The following is a 23494-nucleotide window of genomic DNA, read 5'->3' as shown; positions in this document are numbered from 1 at the left end:
TTCCTTGGTTCTCAAGGCGTGGTACCACTGGCTGCACTCTGGCTCCCTCTAGTGGTGCCGACCAGGAGATCATTGTTAATGTACATGGCTGCAATGTATATCCCCAGTTAACAGTTTATACACTCCCTTGTTGTGTCTTTGTTTGCTGAATTATTAGGAATAAAACTGCCTAGTGTAAAATTACTAAAACAGGCTGACGTTGTGCAGAACCACTGAACTCTCGACTAAATAGCATGTAATGGGCGGCAGATGTAGGATAAAAGAACAGGTTAAACTGTGGGAGAAAAGTTGAGAGTGCGGCGCTGTCATTGGCTCTCTGCTCGCCTCGGCAGTGGAAACATCTCGGATGGCATCACTGCTACGTCAGGCGCTCACGGAAACGCTCCGACAGACTATGGTCACCCTACACCACCAGGAAGAGGATGGCGGCGCCGAGGGAGAATCAATTAAATGCCGTCGCTTGCTGAGCGGCCCGTGATCACAGCCGCGGACGGTGTGCGAGAGGCGGACCGGGGACTTGCTGAACGCCGCTGGTTCGATTTGCACTGAGCGCTCCGGGCGAAATGTCCCTCTTCCAGTCGGCGCTCGATTTCCTGGCGGGGCCCGGCTCTGGCGGAGCCGCGAGCCGGGACCAGAACGACTTCGTGGGGCAGACCGTGGAGCTTGGGGACATGAAGCTGAGAATCAAGCGCGTCATCGCGGAAGGTGAGAACCCTCCCGTGTACGCGTCTCTCTCGGCTGTTCGCATTCTCGTCGTCGCGGCGAACCTGTCAGCTAGCCGCGTTAGCCGGAGAGCTAACCACGACCGACAGCCGGCGGCTGCCGACTGACGTACAAAATGCCCCGTCGGTTCGCTGGAATACACGCTGTCTGCGCGAATTTAGTTCGTCCCCACGCTTTCCGTCGGTAGTGAAAGTTTAAAACGACCGGGCCGCGAGGAACCGGCTGGCTAGCAGCCTCGACGTGCTAGTCCGCCTAGCACCGGTTAGCAAAACACATCAACAGAGGAGTCGACGGACAGGTGCTGACGTCGCATCCCGACCTGGGAAAAGTAAGGAATTCTGGAGCAGGGCGTCTTTCAGGAGAGTATTTAAATTCAAGTGAAGACCCTATCACTCTCAGTGAACGTAGCAGTGACATAGCATCACATACACACACACACACACACACACGCACACATATATCACACACTTTTACATAATGCTGCCATGCAACATGTGTGGTTTTGGTTTAAGAGTGTGTTTTATCTGATGGCCACCACTCCTTGCTCGGCTTGCAGGTAGTTTTTGCCAAGAGTTCAGTCGAAATCTAACCGTAAAAGCTGATTTTAAAGTAACATTGCTTACCGTAAGCCGAATCAACAGGATATGAAAAGCCCAGCCCGACTTTTTCCTCGAAAAGCAGCACCGTCTCTCATCGGATGAGCTCCATCTTGTGCTGCACGTTACAACACCAACATGACATTTGACACTTCCAGTTAGATCATTCATTTCATTAGATCATGCGTCAATACATATGTCAATAGTCTTTCATTAATATTTTTAAAATATTTTTATGGAGGCCTTAAGTCTCTTTAATTTATTGGCCTCATATATAGTGTACAATACTCCCTTTCATGTCCAGTTTTACCCAAAACCAGCTGATCAGTGGTTGATACCCGTTAAAAGAAAAATATTATTGCTGCATTGTGCCATAAATACTGCTCTTGCTCTGGTGGCATTAGGCTTGGCTCTTTTATTCTGTAATTTTATGTAAAAAAAAAAAAAAATTATATATATATATAAAAAATCATGGTTGTACTGAAAGAAAGTTATCTTCCATCCATTTTCCTGTAGGCATCCATGCAGTGGTCGTTATTTCATGTTAATTTTTCACCAGCATAAGCAGCCTACAGTGCTTTTCCTTGTAGCTATGCACTATATGCAGAATACGCTGCATCTGCATAAAATTTCTGAACCCTTGAACAAAATTCACTTCAGTTTTATTATAACCGCGTGTGTAGTTATTGAATACGTTGGGGAGGAAAGGCATTTCATCACCTAAGGAAATGTTAAGAAATAACAGTTCATGCGTGAGTCACACATGCTCCAAAGTCCAGAGTGGAATTTACTCAGCATGATGGGGAGAGTATTTCCCTTTGTAGAAACCATACGTAGTTCCAGCAGTGTTAATGAACAACTTGGGTTGTTACGCTCAGTCAGCTTTGCTTGACTGTTTATTTTGTGAAATGCTTTGAGACTTGGGGACCCTGATCCCCAATGGTTTTGCTTTATAATCTAACCAGTAGGGGTGTGTATTAGGAAGGTTCTCACAATATGATTATGATGTGTATCACGATACGTGGGTCACGATGCGATTATATCATAATACAGAGCTGATATACAAGATCTGTACTGTGTACGATCTGTGTGGATCAAATTTCGTTAATAATTCATCAAAAACAATATAACAGAAATTTGTATACAAAAAATTGTCCCTGTATCGATATATCACCACGTAAACTATTGTGATATATAGCAGTATCAAAATTTCCTAACAACCCTAATAACCAGACTATCTTTCGTGAACATTAGTGAACATGCGTCAAGTAAACAAATCCAGATAGATATCTATAGATATACATATGAGGTTAAACATATTTGCATATTTTGAATTATGTATGTACATTTGCCAAAATGTTAAGATGAGATTTTTTCCCCACGTGATCTATTCATTCTGCTGAGGACGTCTACTGAAATCTGTTTCTGATGTGCCTCATAGCCTCAGGAGGATTATCTACTGGAGCATCCTGTAATAATTTGAGACTACATCTGATTATCTGGCTCCGCTCCTCGTGGGATAGACTTCTTTCTTCTCAGTGTTCAGCAGTGTCTGTGAAAGAACTTAAAAGAACAGTTTCATTCCAAAAAACGCAGCGCATTGAATACTGTTTGTCGTAGATTTACCAGTTTTTATGGTGACTGGGATGTTAACGCCACCTGAGGACCCCGCCCCGCCCCACCTACTTTCAGCCCTGTGTGTGAGGCGTAATGTTCCGATAGTCCTGGGCAAACTGGTTTCCTCTCAGTGAGCTAATCTGATCCTGTTTGCGCTGTGCTTCGTGGGCTGCTGCGCTGCATACCGTACTCATCTGTTTGGACTGTGACATTTCAAGGATCATTTGATTGGTTATAAGAACAAATTATGCTAAGAATGATTTTAATATGAATCAATCTTTGACTATTTAGTCTCATGTCTTACTAAAACTTGAAATGTGTTGATGTTTAAAGTTCTAAAGTTACAGATGCTTGACCACACCTAATGTAGGCTAATAATAGCAATATTTAAAATGGTATTTATGAGCTATAATGCCTATAAAATCTCCTTTCTTGCATTGTATTTGCAGATAGGTGGGTTTATGTCAGGAAAATAGCTGGAAGCATTTAGTTCAGATTTTTTTGTTCTTACAACATATTTTCTTATTGATTTATTACAAAAAAAAAAGTTTATAATGTGTGCAGGGTTTATTGGTAACAATAGTGTGTTTAGTTATGGTGGTGCGCCGTGGTTCAGACTATTTAGCCGTGTGGAGCTCACATTTTTCTGGCAATTTGGTTAAACTTTTTAGAATATGTGTAGGGTTTCATTCCATGTTGTGTTGAGCTCATTGTTTACATCCATTTAGGCGCAAACTGTGTAATTTTCAAATGTATATTGCAATACAACGTTGCACCAGTTTGTAAATTTATAGAAAATGTAACAAAGTTCTGTGTTATAGTATGCAGTATTGTATAACTATATTGACTTTTCAGGTGGATTCGCGTTTGTGTATGAAGCCCAGGATATAGGGAGTAGTAAAGAATATGCTTTGAAGGTATGTTCTATCACCCGTACATTTAAAGTCAATGATGAAGAAGCATGTTTTTATTGTGTTATAAGCATTTGCTGTCTGTGTTTTTATCTGCAGAGGCTTCTGTCTAATGAAGAGGAGAAGAATAAAGACATTATTCAAGAAGTTTGCTTTATGGTAAATCCATTGTCTTGAAATTAGCAGCTTGTTTCTTACCAGCAGGGGTGTGTTTGCACTGTGCTAACCACCTCTTTCTTCAAATGAATGCAGAAAAAGCTGTCTGGTCACCCCAACATGGTGCAGTTCTGCTCCGCAGCGTCTATAAGCAAGGAGGAGTCTGACACTGGCCAGGCAGAGTTCCTCATCCTCACAGAGCTGTGTAAAGGTACTGATGCCCCCATGCTGCACTTGTGGCTGAGGTAGATAAGGGCAGTTTCCTAAAGGTGTACTGAAGCGACCAGTACGGCTGATATTTTGGTTTTTCATATATTTCGTACCATGCTCTGCTCAGATACAATGCAGTGTCATTGGGGAATGGGTTGGCTGCAGTTTTTGGGGTTTAGGAATAAGCATGAATACTCGACTTTTGTCAACTCTTAAAAGCAATGTTATTGATTTCAATATATGGCAGCGTCCAACCCACAGTTCATTTAGGTAGTTTTCAGGCTACCGTGGAACCTGGCATTATCTCTATCAGAGTGTGAGGTTTTTATCAGTCACTGCACTGACTGTCATTATGTAGTGCTCACAGTGGTGCTCATTTGTCACTTAATTATGCCCTTATGACACTCTGGCTAGGTATTAACTACCCCTGTCTTAATTTTAGTTTTAGTGTAGTCTTTATGTCCATCTGTCATTTTAGTTTTATTAGTCTTAGTCACATCCATACTAATTTTTTTTTTGTTTAACCCAGTCAATATAGTAGAAGCGCATAGTGCACAAAACTTAGTTCCCTTTTGGTCAAAACCATTTAATAATTAAAACAAGGATATCTTCTTCTTTTTATTATTATTATTTTTATTAATATATTATCTTATGGACTCAATGGCCGCGTTTCTGCCCACGTTCTGTTTTTTGCCCACTTCATTGTTAAGCAAGAGCATCCAAATAACGTCTGGTTTCAGTTTTGTAGATTAAATTGAGACATTTTAATTTTGTGAAACCAAATTTAGTATAATTTTTATTCGTCAATAATATTACATGATATCTTTAAATAGGGCTGCACGATTTGGGGGGAAAAAAGGCATATTGCAATTATTGAGCTCAATATTGTAATCCCCCGGGATCTGGTTTGGAGCGTACAGCAGTTTGTACAGCCCCAAGCAGCACAAGAGTGAGGCATTTTTATGCACTTCTCTCCATAGACATGTATATGCTTCACTCCACAGCAGAGCCTATCGCAATATGGCGGCGATGTTGACGTACGTCTACCCATATGTCTATGTGAGTCATGAATTGAAAGTCATGTGACCAAACACGTCACATTCGACTGAAGTGAGACTTCAGTCAGCTCGCATACTTTGAGAGAATGAGTGATATGTTGCCGATTCAATCCATGCACTAATCATTTAAATCGCATCTTTTTGCGTTCATGTAATCGCACAGACTGACATCGCAATTACGATTGCAATTTGATTAATTGTGCAGCACTATCTTTAAATATAGTTATTGTCACATGACCAGCAACAGGATGTTGCATCTCATCTCATAGTTTCCATCACTTTATAAAGATTCGCTGATTTAATATCTCTTGATTAAAACAACATTAGTATTGGGTGAGTCTTGGGCATAATTTAAGGCTTTACCATTATTTATTGGCATAATGCATTTTTGCTCCTCAGCTTTGAACTCTCCAAATTTGAAATTTGCTTTGTTCTCTGCCTCTGAATTCTAGATGAATTCTCTTGCTGATTTATTGTTACTGCAGTGCATGTGTGGTCAGTCCGGTTTTCAAGCAGGATTGTATGCATTCCATGCACGGTTAATAGTATGTGACATAATGGAGTAGTACAGCATTACAGTGTTAGGCAGGCAGTTTTTTTCCCCTTCCTGTGTGTAATGTGGAATACTCTGTATTCTTCTAGTCACATTAATGTGCTCCCTGTGTACAGATTATGAAGAGTATACTTCGATTTGCAGGAAGTTCTTCTGACATACTTTTTTTTTTTTTTTTTTTGCTGAATTTTGAGTTTTTCTGCATGATTAGCAAAGTTCTGACTTTGCTCTCTGACTTCCCACCCCTCATTATTTCCTATAGGCCAGCTGGTGGACTTTATCAAGAGGGTGGAGCTGAAGGGGTCCATGTCATGTGACACAGTTCTGAAGGTCTTCTACCAGTCATGTCGGGCCGTTCAGCACATGCACAAACAAAAACCTCCCATTGTCCACAGGGACCTTAAGGTTAGGTGTTCACTAATGTCACCTCCACCCCTCTCACCAACGCTACTGACCTGCTTGCTACATTTTATCCCTCCTGCGACTGCATGTGTGTTTGTGCTTTCTAGATTGAGAACCTGTTGATCAGCAACCAGGGCACTATAAAGTTATGCGACTTTGGCAGTGCTACGACGATAGTGCATTACCCAGACTACAGCTGGTCTGCCCAGAAGAGATCCATGGTGGAGGATGAGGTAAGAATATTAAGTTAGGCAGCACAGCATGCAGTGGATTGACACAGTGTCCACAGGACACAGGATTGTGCCGCACTCCAGGTTCTCTATGGCATTTTAAGAAAATGGATGCACTTGAGTAAAAGTTTAATACTATTATGTATCAAAAGTAAAAATACAGTGATTTTTAGTGATTTTATTTTATTGTCCTATTTGTAATTTTCTTTGAAGCCGGGCATATTCATGTGTTTCTTGTCATTTGGTGAACACACAAATTGTTCGATTTAATCGCATGTGATAAAAAGGCAACGCTCATGTTTTATGTGCGCACACTATACAGTCCGATACTTTGACGCGACTTGACTGTTCGGACATAAAGATAACCCGTCAGTATCAGCGCTCACCAAAGCAAAACACGCTGGATATTTGTGCAATTTTGTGTTTTCCAAAAAAATACAGAAGGCAGCGGCATGTATGGCTACACTTTAGTGGCACAAAAATGAATTAATTCTTATATATATTCCCAACTGATCCAGTCATGATAAGCGGGCGAGGGCAGGCGTGTATGAAGGAAGGAGGAGAGAAGGAAGGGTAGGGGCTGATATGCTGGAGAGAAGGAAGTATTGCAGGAGGTTTCATATGGTTCTCCCGTGGGGAGAAATGAGGTAGATGTTATTGGGAAGGATGATTTTATCCTTTGCAAGAGGAGACGTTTTGAAGGAGACTGCGAGGCAATGAGCGGGGAGAGCGTAGATATACAGCATAGGGTGGCGGTTTGTCCATGAAGTCAAAGTACGCTTTGTCATCCTAGCTATGTACAGTACAGTCCAGTATACAGAAAGATGAGATGACACTGCTCCAGTTACAGCAATACAAGGAACAAACAGGACACGTATATCAAAAGAATAAATATCTACATAGCCAGAACTTTTAGGAGTTCCTGAGAATGAGGCTGTCACATCACTGAGAAAGTGATAAAATGCAGGGCGCAGTAAAGTCAGGGAGTAAAAGTTGATTCCGACTAGTGCCGATCTCCGACTAGTGCTAGCTAGAACGCATGCTATTTGTGATTATTGGTATGATTTATTAGTAGCCTGTGTTATGTGATAGCAGTGACTAGGCATTTTTAGGCCACGACTAGGCTCTCGTCATCCACCCCTCATCTCTCCTTCCCTCCCGCGTCCACGGACACAGAGAGACAGCAAGATACCCAATCCGGGCAAAGCTCTTCCAGCCATCTCAGCACCCTTAAAGGGTGTTTGTTCTCTGCTGCTGGAACATAGAGGAAATCATAGTTCTGCTTATATTGACATGCTGACATATCTGTTACACTAACAAATAGGCTTAATTTGTGAAATAAATGAATTCCCCCCCCCCACAGTAAGTTCATGTTACTGTGTAATTATTTGTTGTAAGTTGACACTCGAGTTAATAAAAATGAGGAATAACAGCCAATTGCTTGGTCATTTAAACAGGCCTGTCATGTTACATAATGCATGATCAATATTGTTTAAAACGCAAAAGTACATTTTATCCGATTAATCAATTGGAATGGAATACTCAATATTTGAATAGTCGATAGTGGCAGCCCTACTGCAGTTGGACAACTACTGCGGAAGTGGTGCGGAAGACGGCATCCAGAAGAAGTGGGACAGTCAGGCGTGTTGTGTGAGAGGCTGTGCACTAAGCAGGGAGAAGAGGATCTGTACCCTCTGGCTCAGCATATGGACCAAGCTGGGAAAGATGTGCAGCAGGTTTGAGTGATAAAGGATAGGAGGGAGGAAGGAAAATGAGGAAGAATGGAAAGGCTGTTGGTCTGGATGACATACCCGTGGAAGCCTGGAGGGGCTTAGGAGAAACCTTGGAAAGTGAGACTACAGATTGTAATAGACAGAAGTGTAGTAGACACTCTACATTTGCTATTATAGGAATTATCTTTCAATAAATTCAGAAGAAAAATGTGTGAATGATTTCAGGGGACGGGGCTTGTTTACGTAAACTTTTGTTAGTTTTTAATTGTCCCAATAATTTTTTTTTAAATCCACGATTCTTGATTCTTTTACAAGATAAGGGATTCTTTTACAAGATAATAAGCTTACTAATAATAAACTGTTAAAATTTCTTATGCCATAGGTTGGCATGATAACATCCAGTGGCAGTTTTTGCTATGGGCAACATGGGCGGTTGCCCAGGGCGACATCATGGTAGAGGCGGCATCATGGGCATCTGCAATTTAATTTATTTTGCACGTGTGTCCACCCATGCTGCCCTGGCATCATGATTGCATGGCCACCGATTGGTTTTCTATTCAGAGGGAGTGGGCGGCTGGCATGTAATAACCGGCTCACAAAGTAAAACACAATGCTGAAGAATCTCCTTTTTCGAATAGTCGACTCCATCGAGGCTTACATCCAGGATTTTTTTTTTTTTATTGGTTTCAGAAATAAAAGATTTCCATGTAAGAGCGGGTGTTCGGCCAGGGCATCAAATGGGCGAGGACCGTCCCTGATTGATTATATCAGTCCTGCTCACTTTAACACGCTGCTGCACTGGACATGTAAAGAGTGCAGTATGCAGACATGCATGCTTTTACTATTATAAATAGTAAAATAGTATAAACTGCAGAGGTGCCAATGAGCAAGGTACCGTCCCCACACACTACTGTCTGTTTTACACTGAGCGTTTGTACTCAGGAATCCTAATAATTTTACTATATTGCAAATTATATTGCGGAATGTTTTGGGTATAGTTGGTGTATCACCCACCCCTACATGAAACGCTGGCTATGTGAGCTGGCTTTTAGATATTTGATAAGAAAACAAAATTCTAAATGTCCAGGAACGAACAAATGAATGAATAGCTTTTGAAATAGCACAAACCTGCTATATGTGCTTAAAAGTGAAGTTATTGTCACATGTGATGCACAGCACACGGTGCACACAGGGAAATTTGTCCTCTGCATTTAACCCATCACCCTGAGTGAGCAGTGGGCAGCCATGACAAGCGCCCGGGGAGCAGTGTGTGGGGACGGTGCTTTGCTCAGTGGCACCTTGGCGGATCGGGATTTGAACCGGCAACCTTCTGATTACAGGGCCACTTCCTTAACCGCTTGGCCTGCCTGTCTCTTAACCGCAGTGGCCACCACTGCCCCTTAAAAAATATGGAGCGCTTCACGGATTTGCGTGTCATCCTGTGTCCTGCTTGCGTGTGTCTCCGCTGACTGCTTGCTTTGGTTATGAGTGGCATGTGCAGTGTTGCCAGGTCTCTGAAGAGGAATAGTAGGTATTCGAAAACAACAACATAATGAAATAAAAAAAAAAAAAAGCACACATGGCACCAAATGTTTGTGGCATGTGACTAGATTCTAGTTAACAGGCATTGTTTTGTTAAAATTTGTGTGTGTGTCTTATTGTTTGGAATCCAAAATATAGTTTACTGTCTGCTTAATGATCATTAGCAAAAAGTTTGAGCTTCATTGCAGTTTTTCATATGACTTTTATTAAAACATCATCAGTATTTTCTCTATACACACAAACTTGGGAATTTAACATCTTTTATTTAAAAAGTGGCAGGCTTTAGTCGATAACAATAAAGATTACGGTAAAAATGATGCCATGTCATCCCTTCATTCGTTCTTGTTTTAACTTGTTTAAATCCTGGAGCTGAAGTTACCGCTACTTGTTATTGAAGTTGGAGGCTCAATGGCCGGAGGAGGTCGTATTAATCACATTAGGCTGGCTGATCATTTCCTGACCATGCGGTGATTAATTGAATCAGCGCTTGCTGTTTTCTGTCAGACCCTTTTGAATGAGTCTATTGCCACCTGTGAATTGGAAGCCTGGAGCACGTTGCTGTGGCAACATGAAAAATAGCAAATTTAACCGTCCTTTCCTTTTCGCGGTTATGTTGCCGCCGCGTCACACCGTTCAGTAATTTTCCATACAAATGGATGACTTTTACTTTCCTCCCAGATCACCAGAAACACTACTCCTGCATACAGGACGCCTGAGATGATAGACCTTTACTCCAACTTTCCGATTAACGAGAAGCAGGACATCTGGGTGAGCTCCCTTTCTGCACTGCAGTGTGACATTGGCAATTTAAATGTTCTCGGCTTGACACCACGACGCGTCACCAACAGGCCTTGGGCTGCATTCTGTACCTGCTGTGCTTCAAGCAGCACCCCTTTGAGGAAGGTGCCAAGCTCCAGATTGTCAACGGCAAATACTCCATCCCACAGAATGACGCCAAATACACGGTGTTTCATGATCTCATTCGTGAGTATCCTTCAGCGTTCTGCTCTTTTGATTTAGAGTTTTGTGTAGTTCAATGGTTACTACTGTCACAAAAGGTTCCATGTTGAAGATCAACCCAGAGGAACGTTTGTCCATCAACGAGGTGGTGAACCAGCTTCAGGAGATTGCTGCTGCCCGAAATGTCAATCCTAAATCCCCCATCACAGAGGTAACGCTCGCCACACTACTTCAAATACAACGCATTACTGGATCTTAGAGGTGTGAACCTTCACTGGTCTTATGATGACGATTATTAATACCTCGATTGACGATGCATCGCGATTCAGCCCATAAAGTTTTCTACATTACTTCACATGATGTTTTCAAGTACTAGATTTAAGGTCTCTTTCACCATTGTGGACTCTTTTATTTGCTCCAATGAGCAGAAAAGCTGTCGCCTTTCAGTCCACGCTCACCTGACGCCACAGACGGACTGAACGGCGACAGCTTTTCTGCTCATGTGAAGCCGCTTTCAGAATGAACGCGGCATGCGCTGCACTCGCTGCGAGGTTTTCAATGCAAGTTGAGCTCAGGCGTGGTTTTCTAAACTCCCAGTTAGATCTTTGAAAAAGATGAGAGACTAATGAGATCAGCGTTCCATTCCCGCTTTGTGCGTGTTTCGAATGAGCAGACCAGACACTAGCCCACTTTGATTTGAACGGACTACGTCACGGCACACGGCGGTCAAAGTTCAACAAATTTCCCTCGCCGAGTGCCACGCTGCATAGAATGAAACTCCGACCCGGAGCGGCGCTGTACACAGATCAGGCAGCCACAGACACTACCAGCACTGCTTATATCATCATGGTCACTACTTATATATCATCATGATCTAATCGATTACGTTCTGCACTGCATCAGTGCAGAATCTGCATCGCGATGCATCGATTATAAGATGAATTTCAACACCCCTGCTGGATCTGTTTTTATGTTTTATTTGAGATCTTTGAGCAAAGTCTGGGTGAATCCTCGATTTTGAACATGCTTGGTTGGTATTGTAGCATCCTCTTGTTTTGACTGGCAGGCCGATCGAGGGAACGGTCGAGTCTCAGTAGCATATTGAGTTTGTTGCACTGGTTCATTTTCAATGAGGCTTTATTGGTCCTCTCCGACCCTGAACAAACCAGTCCTTTAGGCTCGAGGAGCAGCAGTCATCTCGGGGTGACAACGTTCTCCATTGAGAGCCCCCTCTCCATTCCTCCATTTCTCTCTCCTTTCTTCACTTCTTCCTTGCCAGCATCTCTCTCTCTCTCTCTCTGGAACAAAGGAGCTTCTGATGGCCGCTTGAGTCACTCTGCAACTCATTCCCGGTCTAATGGCCACTGATGTCACATAGCGGAGGGAGGGGGCATCAGTACAAAACGAGAGAGGGAGGGAGGGAGGCAGGGAGTAATGTATTGGAGACAGGAAAGAGAAGAAAATAGACTGGACTGTGAACAAGTGTCAAGAATTAGAGCAGAGAATTAGGAAATAGTGATGGAGTAGTTGCGGTTGTTCGAAGTCGTGCTATTCGCGTCTGGCTGCGAAGTAGCCCAGTTCGGCGAGCTGAACGCAGCGTGCTGAACGCAGCGTGCTGAGGCAGTACAGGGATAATTGTCTTTGGTCGCAGTCGCTACTGTAGCGGTTTATACCGGCGGCATTAGCAGCACTAGCCGGCGTGTTGTGGGTGAGTGATCGTAGCGTGGCCGCGTCCCACTGGCTGCCGTTCTATAGGCACAGGCGGATTTCGGCTGATCTGGGTTAAGCGAGGGTTTCCCTCAGGATTAGGAAGATTATGTCCACCCCCCTTGCTAGACGAGGGCTGGGTGAATTCTGTCCACAGTAGTGAAGGTTTCTCCCCCCGGTTCGCCCTGACGGCGCGGCAGGAAATGTAACATCGGACCTCGACTCGCGCGTTTGGTTCCTCTGCCGCCTGGCCCGATGAGTCTGCTGAGCCCGTATTACTGCCTCAAGCCTGCTTACGATGGCTATGAATCCCTACAGCTGCTGGAGCAGAACGGCGGCTACGGCAACAATGCGGCCCAACTGCCGGCCCAGATCAACAACATCCATAATGCAGGTGAGTGCATGCCCACGTGTATGTGTGTTTACTTCATGTACGTGCGGCCGCCTGTGTGTGTGTTTCTGTGTTTAGAAGCTTGTATCTTGGGGAATATTTACATGAAGGATCTTCAAATACTTTATATATCCATGCTAGAGGTGTGAACCTTCCCTGGTCTCATGATTTGATTATGATTATGGTTATCAGTGCCTCAATATCGATGCTTTGCAATGCATCCCATAAATGATCTACGTTTTCACATGAGTACACTGTGTGGACGCTTTGATTTGCTACAATGAGCAGAAAAACTCACCGTGTAACAGTCGCATGTACCGGTAGAACACCTTTCTCTGCATGCTTCACCTGAGCTTCCTCCACTACACGATCTAAAGCCGCCCTCAGAACGAGCACAGCAGCACCGCGGAAATCTGTGTGGTTTTCTAAACTCCCGGTAAGATGATGTTGTGTTGTAGATCTCTGCACACTCAGAGATTGGCTTTCCCTCAATTCCTGCTTGGTGTGTGTACTTCGGAAGAGCAGAGAGAACACTAGCCAGCTTCGTTTCCATTGGTTGCGCGAAAATACGTCACAGCGCGCAGCGGTCTAGCAAACTTCAACTTTGACTGCGGTGCAAGAACAAGGCCACCACCGTGAAACTCCTCCCCGAGCAGCGCCGTACTCTGTAGATCAGGCCACCACAGTCACTACCGGGACTACTTTTATACCTTTTTATATCAGTACGATGTAATCCATGCAGAATCGTCCACTTCTGCATCGATTATACGGTTCATTTCAACACCTCTAATCCATACTGAGGTTCGAATCCCGAACCGCCGAGGTGCCACTGAGCAAAGCACCGCCCCCCACACACTGCTCCCCGGGCGCCTGTCATGGCTGCCCACTGCTCACCAAGGGCAGGGCGATGGTTAAAAGCAGAGGACACATTTCGTTGTGTTCACCGCGTGCTGTGCTGAAAATCACTTCACTTCCAGTCGGCAGGACCGTGGTTACCAGGCTGAAGGCTAACGAGGAACAGCTGGAGTAGTCACGCGCGCCGGTAATCTGGTTAGTCCGAGGGCTCCGGCCGGAGCGTGAACGAGGCAGACGCCTTACCTGCCGTCCATATGGCCAACCTGACCTGATCCCTGTGGCGCCGGGGCATCACCGCCTTTCTCCGCTGCCGTTCCTTCTCTCTTCTTTCTTTTCAGCACTTAAATCGTGTTAAACCTGCTGTTCAAGTCTAGCAGTGAAGAAGGCACTTCAAGCATTTTTTTATTTATTTATTTTTCTTCCTAATTTTTGGTCTGTGCTCAACCATCTGGCGTTCATTACGGCAAATCGATTTTGGGGAAGTGACAAATTACAGCTCTTCAGTTCTGTGAGCTGTAGTTCCCAGCAGGGTTTCCAGCGTAGATGTTGAAAAATGGTCACTATTGAGTTAATATTAAAAAGATCTAACCCTGGCATGATTACGTTCAGTATTTGTTGCTTTCCTCACATGTTTGCTCTTTGCTTTAGGAGTGTATGGGCTGGACAGTGACCAGTCAGGTGGGGGTTTCCTAGACATCTTGAAAGGAGGGACAGAGCGGTTCCTGACAAACATCAAAGATACCTCCTCAAAGGTCATCCAATCTGTTGCAAGGTGGGTGAGCAACCCCCCCCCCTCCTCTTTGTAAAGCTGTGTATTTGCTTCAGCAGGATGTAAATTTATTGTAATTTTTTCAGTAGTGCACTTTGATTGTGAGCCAGGTGCACTAGTGGTAAAGGTACCTAGTGGGAAAACCATCCATTTCTAAATTCAAATAAATGGGAACAACGTATGTATTTTCTCGTGCATCTCCAGCAATAGAATGTCCTGTACTGTACTGTACTGTATGTGCTCTGAACGCACACACACAGAAGAACAGGGCCGCGAATCGGCCTTCTGGCCGTCACTTTAAGTTTGCCTCTGGACGCGTGTGTGGCTCCCCCTGGATACTGACATGTGTTACCTTGCCATCTGCGACCTGCTTTGGCTCCTTGAATGTTGTAGCTGCCAGGAAAGGCGCCCGTCCGCGTACCTCAGTTGAGAGTTGTCTTCTGGCCGCTCGTAATCTGCTCTAAAAGGCCTTATCCACCCCTGCTGCTCACACTTCTGTTTCCCTTAAGCTATTTTGTTGTGTCGCTGCCTTTACTGACAGTGTCATTCACCGGCATGAATGGCAAAGATAAAGAAAGTCTCTACTTCGAGAGACACGCACAGTTATTGGTGATTTTTATATAACCATCATCTCTCTGTGAGATGCAGTCATCTGCAAGATTTCATACCATTTTATGTTCTGAAACCCCGTTACCCACATTTATATTTTCTTCCCTCCCCACCTGTTTACCACGTTCCATACCTTTTGTGTTTGGTTGTTCATGTTTCTTTTGTTGTTGTTTTTTTTTGTTCTATTCATTCTGTTCCTGATACTCATCTTATGGTTTTATAACTTCGTCCTCTAGCCCCAGGTAACTATGGGACACCCCACGTGTGTGTTTTGCTATTGCTTTCAGTGTGCCATATATAAATTTTGTGTGTGTGTGTGTGTGTGTGTGTGTGTGTGTTTGTCCGCCCCCTTTACTCACACCAAGGCTAAGTTATGTCCACGGCTTGATGCTGCTTCAGCCTTCACCTGAAATAAATGCAACGCACCTACACTAAAACCGTTTGTCTATGTCCGAGTTGTGTTTTTGCTTGAATTGAAGTAGGTGTAGGAGTTAGTGAATTCATGTTTAATATATTAGGTTAAAAAATAAAAAAAACTAGAGCTGGGCAACAAAGTAAAATATGATTTGTCTATGATTAGTTTAGATGAGCACAAATGTTGTTTAAATTCAGTGAAAATAAAAAGGAATATAAATAATACGCTAAATAATGTTAATTTATACAATGTCATTATTATTAGTCCTTAAACTACTTTTTGATTTAACTAAGTTGAAAATTGAATATTATAAATGTAAAAATATATATTGTGTTATGTTGAGCAGCTTTGCCCAGCCCTAATTTAAACTACATCATTTTTAAATGTACATGTCCTAATAACGTATAAAAATGTTTACATTTGCAGTTACGCCAAAGGAGATCTGGACATTTCCTACATTACCTCCAGAATAGGAGGTATGTTTGTTCTCTTTTTTTCTTGTTCCTGTTATACCACTTTAAAATCAATTTCTGTTTTACTAGGATGAAATGAAACATAGCATAGATGTGGATTTTGAGAATGAGTTTTTTTTTTTTTTTAATTAAACTCTTTGATCTCTTGAGTTTGTGTGTTAAGTGTGTTTCTGTGTGTGTATGCACACAGTTATGTCGTTCCCAGCTGAAGGAGTGGAATCGGCCATTAAGAACAATATAGAAGAAGTACGCCTGTTCCTGGACTCACGTCATGCCGGACACTATGCTGTCTACAACCTCTCCAAACGATCGTACCGATCTTCTAGGTTCCATAATCGGGTGCGTCTTCTTTTGAACTCATGCTCTGGGGCTTAGATTTACACCATATTGTGTCTGAACCTCTTTTTCCTGTGAAGGTGTCCGAGTGTGGCTGGCAGGCCAGGCGTGCTCCTACCCTGAGGAACCTGTACAGCATATGCAAAAATATGCACCAGTGGCTTAAACAGGACCAGAGGAACATCTGCATCGTCCACTGCCTCGTACGTTGAGGTTTAATGGTTGTACTGCTCATTATTACTCTTACAATAGAGCAGAGTGGGTCTGGTTTTGTGGAAGGGTTATGCACACGTTTTATATATATTTTTCAGGATGGCCGGGCAGCTTCAGCAGTAGCCGTTTGCTCGTTCCTCTGCTTCTGTCGTCTTTTCAGCACGGCGGAAGCAGCCGTGTACATGTTCAGCATGAAGCGCTGCCCACCGGGTATCGCTCCCTCTCATAAGAGGTACTGTGGTGATAGCCAGCCAGAGGGAGAGAGAGATCTTCATTTCTTCTGAAATGTTTGCTCTGCTCTTTAAAGGTCCCCTGACATGATTTTATTTTTTGGTTCTATATCGGTCCTAGTGGTCCAATAAAACTGTATCTGAAGTCTCTTTCTGAAATTCAGACTTTGTGTCGAATGAGATTTTCCCAGGATGCGCCGTTTCTGTGTCTGTAGCTTTAAATTCTAATGTGGAGGTCAGAGGTGGTACGAGGAGGAGAGCAGCCTATAGAAGTCGAGGGAATTACGTCATCAACACCATTTACCAACAGGAAGTTGTGTCGCCTTTTTTCCAGAATAAAAAAAATCCAAATTCCAGATCCGACCGTCTGAGCTGCCACTCTCTGAATTGCGAAGCAGAATGACCAAATCACCATTTCTAGCCACCGCAGGACCATAGACAGGCTAGGAGAACTCGTATTAATTTTAAATAATCTCACAAAGTGCTCTGAAGCTAAAAAACCCAACTTGAGCAACACATTTTTATTTGAGCTACATTTTAAGATTCCTCGGTTGTCTAATATTTTCTGATTCTTGATTTTCATTGTTATATAATCTAAACGTAAGTAAAAGTTATTAATGTGACATGATTTGAATTTATTTGTTAAATATATATTTTTTTCTGTCATAACTCCAGGTACATTGAGTACATGTGCGATATGATGGCTGAGGAGCCAATCATCCCCCACAGCAAACCCATCCTCATCCGGGCCATCATCATGACTCCTGTACCTCTCTTCAATAAGCAGCGCAATGGCTGTCGGCCCTTCTGTGAGGTGTATGTGGGAGATGAGCGCGTGGCCACCACCTCTCAGGAGTACGACAGAATGAAGTGGGTCCTTCAAAATGGGTTTCATATGCTCATGAATATTATTAACACACTTCAACATTTAAAGACCGCCCGGGGGAAATGAAGTCTGTAAGAGATATTACTAACTTTTTACCTTTTTTCAGGGACTTTAAGACTGAGGACGGGCGAGCCGAGATCCCTCTGAATATCACAGTACAGGGAGATGTTCTTATTGTCATCTACCACGCCCGTTCCACACTGGGTGGTCGACTGCAAGCCAAGGTATTAAATGAAGCACAAAGACATGTTTGTTGTCATTATCAGAAAAGCTTTTGTGAAACATACAGTATCTTCATTGTGCTGAGTCATTTTTGTATGACTTATAATTAGACTTTCTGCATTATTGTAGATGGCTTCTATGAAGATGTTTCAGATCCAGTTTCACACAGGCTTTGTCCCTCGAAATGCCACCACAGTGAAGTTTGCAAAGTAGGCTTGGATTCATTGTATACATTTTGTATGTTCTAGAGTAGTTTTAGAATTGGTGAAGTAACTGAACTGTCATATATCTTGTGCGTGTCTCAGATATGATCTGGATGCCTGTGACATCCAGGAGAAGTATCCCGACCTCTTCCAGGTAAACTTGGATGTAGAGGTAGAGCCTCGGGATCGTCCAAGCAACAAAAGTCTGCCCTGGGACAATTTCTCCACCAAAGGCCTGAATCCCAAGATCCTTTTCTCTAGTCGTGATGAGCAGCAGGAGATCCTTGCAAAGTTTGGTGAGGGTTAGGTTGTGTGTGTGTGTGTGTGTGTGTGTGTGTGTGTGTGTGTATATATATATATATATAAATTTTTTTATGTGGTTTTCACTCAGGCAAACCAGAGTTACCCAGGCAACCAGGGTCAACAGCCTACTATGAACCTGAGTCTCCTCAGATGGAGCAGACACCAGAGTGCTCCACCACTGAGCCAGAGTCCCCTCAGAGCACCGACACAAATGCCAATAACTTCTTCCAGACTTTAGACTGGGATGGTATTATTCTCATCTTCTAATTTTAAGACTGGGTCCATTATTGATCACACTAAGAAGAGATTGATTTATTGGAAAATACTCATATATTTTGTGTGTTCTGTTTGAAATAATCATTTAATCATTAACATCATTAACATCAAAATATAAGTAAAATTTTCCAGTATAGATATAATAACAGAATTTGACCATTTTGTCTGTTAATCATGTTTTAGATGGTAGTGGTCATCAGGATGCATCAGACAGTGTGTCAGGCCAGCCTGAGAGTCTAGACAACTTGAGTGACCATTCAGAAGAGGACTCCTACTCGTACTCTGGCCCTCCAGGTGAACCCCTGTCTCGGGATCCCAGCGAGCCCCTGTTTGATGCAGACACCCAGCCCAGTGATACAGCAGACCTGCTGGGCCTCAACTCGGATGGGTCCTGTCCCCCACCTGGGCCACTGTCTGGGGTTGAGGGTGGTATGAAGACCAGTTCCAGTAACAGCGACCTTCTGAACGACCTCTTCGCCTCTGCACCCAGTACGCATCACAGCAGCAGCAGCGACCTGATTGGAGACCATCATGGTGGTGGTGACTTGTTCTTTAGCACATCCAGCAACACAGAGCCAGCACCCCAGCCTCACAATAGTAAGAAAAGGAACAAGGGTGTTTAATTGTTTTAGTGCATCAATGCATTTACATTTACATTTACAGCATTTATCAGACGCCCTTATCCAGAGCGACTTACAATCAGTAGTTACAGGGTCAGTCTCCCTGGAGCAACTTAGGGTTAAGTGTCTTGCTCAGGGACACAATGGTAGTAAGCGGGATTTGAACCTGGGTCTTCTGGTTCATAGGCGAGTGTGTTACCCACTAGGCTACTACCACCCTATTTGAATGAATGAGTTTACATTTGACATTTTCATTTAACATATTTTCTAGATTTCTTGTTTCCATGCCACCCTAAATAATACAATAAAGTGTACTTATAGAAGTGTATCAGATTGTCATTATCAAAAGTCCCCTGAGCTATTCAAAATGCCAAGTGGCAACTTGATATGGTATGATGTATGAAATATACTCATTTATTTATTTACTCATTTATAATACGTATTAATAATTATTTAGTCAAAATATTTGATATATTTTAATACATTTTAAATGAATCATGTTTAAAAATGTTGAATTGCTTGATTTGACTCAATGTTTGTGTCCTCCTTTTTTTTTTTTTTTTTTTCTCCAGTGAATGACTTCTTTGATCCGTTTGGAATGGGCTCCAGTGTCCCCCCACAACAATCCTCTGGACCGGACCTTTTTGGAGATCTCCTTGGTTCACAGAGCACCGCAACCAGCACTACATCCAGCAGCACCAACCCTCCATCCTCCTCCAACCCAAGCCTTTATAACCTTAGTAAGTTGCCTTTGGGGTGTACAGTTTAAAATTCAGTATAAAACAAGATGCCACCAATTTCTGATTGATTCTGATGTAAAATTGTATATAGACTATAAAAAGTGCCTGAAAGCATTATGTTTTCATTGTAATACACAGATAAGATGGCCAAAGAGCCTCCTAGGATGACTTCATCAGCAAGCCAGCCTGACTTGTTGAGTGGATGGGAAAGCTGGGCCACTGGGAGCAGCAGCAGCAGCAGCACAGCTGCAAGTGTGACTGCCACCTCCAGCAAACCTTCTTTTTCTGGTACAACTCCTCAAACATAATTACTAGGGATGCGTATTGGCAAGGACCTGACAATACGTATCATGATACATGGTCACGATATGATTATATCATGATATATTGTGATACTGTACATATTCCAGCTGCTATAGAGGATGCTGTGTACAGTCTGTGTGGATCAGATTACATTAATAATTCGGCCAAAACAACTTTAACGCAGAATTGAATAAAAAAAAAAAAAACAATATTTGATGTGCCTGTATCGATACAATATCACCATGTAAAATATTGCGATATATTGCTGTATCGATATTTTCACCCCTAATAATTACTGAATCTCCTTCATAAAACACTGAGTAATACTTTTCTTAATTTTCAAATGACACGTTCAGCTGCAGGGGGGTCCTCCTTCTCAAAGACCAAGTCTCAAAGCTTCGATCCATTTGCAGACCTTGGAAACCTGGGATCCACCATGCCTGGTAACACATCAAAAAAGTTTTTTTTTTATTATTATTATTATTATTATTGTGATTATCTGAGGTTCCGGCATATACTGAGGCCAATATTTTTCTTCAGGACCTTCTGGGGGCACTTTCTCTGGTTCTACTTTCAAGTCTGGTCCTGCTCCTGCTTCTAAGACTGGAGGCCAGCAGTGGCAGCAAAGCCGAAACCCAGTGGCCTCAGACAAACCCTGGATTCCTCCCAGTGCTGCTACAAAGCCTCAGGCACCAAAAGCTGCAACCCAGCCCCCCAAACCTAACTACACCCCTAACTTTAGTGTGATTGGAGGGCGAGAGGACAGGGGTCTTCGAGGCCCTGGCTTTGGTAAGAGCAGCATCAAGATGTGTTGTATTTGAAGTTTCTATTTGCCAACTGTCTATCCACATGACCTACGCATTAGTTCTAGGAGGGTGATTCTTTTCGTTGGTTCAACTTTTGAAACTTTCTTTTCGGTGGGAAAGTGAACCACCGGTAAGATCCACCGGTCTGTGCTAAGTGATCTCTGTTTGATCTCAAGAGTAAGATTTAGTAATTACTTTGTCTTTTTTGTCCAGGCCCAAAGCCCAAAGTAAAGGAAGATGACTTTGGTGATCTTCTCTCAAACCATGGCTTCTCTGGCTCTAAGACTGAGAAGAAAGGTCCCAGGACCATAGCTGAGATGAGGAAGCAGGAGATGTCCAAAGACATGGATCCTCAGAAACTCCAGGTAAATGTTTCCTCCCCTCTGGGCCATCATGAAGATATTTTTCCCCATTTGTTTATACTTTTTTTTTTTTTTTTTTTTTTAACCTTTTGTCATAATGTATATTTTTGTCAGATCCTGGACTGGATTGAGGGGAAAGAGCGAAACATTCGGGCTCTCCTGTCCACTCTGCACACTGTGCTGTGGGAGGGCGAGACGCGCTGGAAGCCTGTAGGTATGGCTGACCTTGTAACCCCTGATCAGGTCAAGAGGGTATACAGGAAAGCTGTGCTGGTGGTCCACCCTGACAAGGTAAGACGCAGTAATGGCAGGTTACGAGACACTGCACAACCATTGTAATTTATAATTGGAATGTTGTTAATACTAAAATCTTTCTGCTCAGGCGACTGGTCAGCCCTATGAAGAATATGCTAAAATGATCTTCATGGAACTGAATGACGCTTGGTCAGAGTTTGAGAACCAAGGATTCAAAGCCCTTTTCTGATGGAACCAACCAAATATTAGAGGCACTTACACACAGGGACATGGTCTCCCCTGTTGTTGACCCAGAGGAATCAGAAAACATCTGAAACTGCCACCTTATCTGGGAAAGGCTGAAGAAGGTGGGGAAGACTTGATACAGAAGGGATTATATCATTTAGAGATGTCTGAGGAAAATCATAAAATGATCTAAACAGGCTTCAGGAACCCTGAGAAGTGCAGACACATTTGATTGGTAATAAACTCTGCAAGTCTGTGATGAATAAACTACTACCGTGAGTTACACTCCTGGGACTGTGGACAACCTGCTGCGTCATTACCTCTGTATTAGGGGATCACACTATAGCGAGAAGGTGTGTGACTGGTTTCAGTACACACACACTCAGCCTGCCACAGCAAGCGTCTTGCACTGTTGCATTGCTGTTGGACTAGGAATGTGAGGGGAGGCGGGAATCATTCCTATTCCTATTCACTGCTATGTCTTTGGAATTTGAGAAAATCATTGTAAATAGCGCTTTCTTGGCGTAGATGGTAGGCGGGTGCAGATGCAACCTCTTGAGTATTTTCTCTCACGTCTTCAGTTTTCTTTTCCACCCGAAATCTTTTCACTTCAAACCTTACCTTACACGTTCGCTATTTTTATGTGTAGTTGATTTTTTTTTTTTTTTTTTCTTCAAAATAATCTTTCCCTTCCAGTGCTTTTTTTTTTTTTTTTTAACCTTTTACCTCATGGACCAATCACAAACTTCTATTTTCTTATTTATTTTTGAAAAGAGCATAAGTACACGTAGCTGTTTATTATTAAAATGGAAAAGAAAAAAAACTAAAATAATATATCAATTGAATGTCTTTAAAAGAGGCAAAAGGCTAATTTTGCAAACCTGCCACTTTGCAGAGCTGAAGTCATTCCAAAGCTTCCACTAACATGAATGTGCTTTTTATAAGGTCTGTTGGGACTGTATGTAAACTCTTGTGTATGTTCTCATTCTCAACCTAGTTTAAGATCGAAGTCAGTTTCACCGCGCACCACTCACATTTCAGCTTCATCAAAGTGATTTAAATCAATTTTAAAGAAAAAAAGGCTTAAACAAATTCAGAACAACTAGCGAATTAATGTTTGTAATTGTTTGAATCAGGGTTGGGATTGTAAAATGTCTTGGCTGTCGAATGAAAATGAAGTGGGTTAAAGAGGGTTGAATTTCATCAATGCAAATGGAGTGGTACAACATTGATCAGGATTAATGTTCAAATTTGTTCAAATTTATTTGAAGCATGATTAAATATTCTGCAAATCCAGTGTTACTGAAGACTAGACATTCCGGGAAGCATGTTGGATTTTCATAACAAGACCATCCTTTGGAATGAGCAGTATAACATTCTCATGGCAAGGTGTCTGTGCTTTGGAGTAATTCAGCAATACTGTTACATTCAGTGATCAATGTGCAATTTAAAGACACTATTGCACCATCACAAACCATTTCAGAACATATCAGTCAAGACTTCTCAACCTGCAAGTGTTCTGAGTGGCAGCAAGAAGACTTTACATCCATCAGGATGCAAATATTTTTCCAAGACCTATGTTTCTGGGGAAGAAATTAAGTTTG

At 42.7% G+C, this 23494-nt stretch overlaps 1 protein-coding gene across 2 annotated transcripts; it reads left to right on the top strand.

Annotated features, from left to right (window-relative positions):
- The first annotated feature begins 320 nt into the window (after nucleotides 1-320).
- gak (cyclin G associated kinase) lies at nucleotides 321-22175 on the top strand. Of its 2 annotated transcripts, XM_028997289.1 has the most exons (29): nucleotides 321-705; nucleotides 3792-3853; nucleotides 3947-4006; nucleotides 4100-4214; nucleotides 6087-6229; nucleotides 6334-6459; nucleotides 10410-10499; nucleotides 10580-10715; nucleotides 10790-10902; nucleotides 12717-12792; nucleotides 14293-14416; nucleotides 15259-15264; nucleotides 15864-15913; nucleotides 16101-16249; nucleotides 16327-16449; nucleotides 16558-16691; nucleotides 17365-17559; nucleotides 17682-17799; nucleotides 17927-18006; nucleotides 18103-18296; nucleotides 18392-18550; nucleotides 18763-19176; nucleotides 19772-19939; nucleotides 20078-20227; nucleotides 20599-20685; nucleotides 20783-21031; nucleotides 21262-21413; nucleotides 21525-21701; nucleotides 21793-22175. In XM_028997289.1, exons 1-29 carry the CDS (start codon nucleotides 564-566, stop codon nucleotides 21892-21894), a joined length of 3894 nt encoding a protein of 1297 aa, XP_028853122.1. In that variant the 5' UTR covers nucleotides 321-563; the 3' UTR covers nucleotides 21895-22175. The 2 variants fall into 2 exon arrangements, with proteins under 2 accessions (XP_028853122.1, XP_028853123.1); XM_028997290.1 differs by lacking the exon at nucleotides 15259-15264.
- Nucleotides 22176-23494: the final 1319 nt, after the last annotated feature.

The sequence above is a fragment of the Denticeps clupeoides genome, chromosome 11 (assembly GCF_900700375.1).
Source record: "Denticeps clupeoides chromosome 11, fDenClu1.1, whole genome shotgun sequence".
Classification (NCBI taxonomy): Eukaryota; Metazoa; Chordata; class Actinopteri; order Clupeiformes; family Denticipitidae; genus Denticeps; species Denticeps clupeoides.
This window is presented reverse-complemented; position numbering and strand designations above follow the sequence as displayed.

Excerpts from the sequence above, each read along its gene's own strand:
- gak (XM_028997289.1), top strand. The coding sequence starts at position 564 with ATGTCCCTCTTCCAGTCGGCGCTCGATTTCCTGGCGGGGCCCGGCTCT. Across the intron at positions 17,800-17,926 it reads GTGGTCGACTGCAAGCCAAG|ATGGCTTCTATGAAGATGTT; the intron begins GTATTAAATGAA and ends GCATTATTGTAG. Across the intron at positions 21,032-21,261 it reads TCTTCGAGGCCCTGGCTTTG|GCCCAAAGCCCAAAGTAAAG; the intron begins GTAAGAGCAGCA and ends TTTTTTGTCCAG.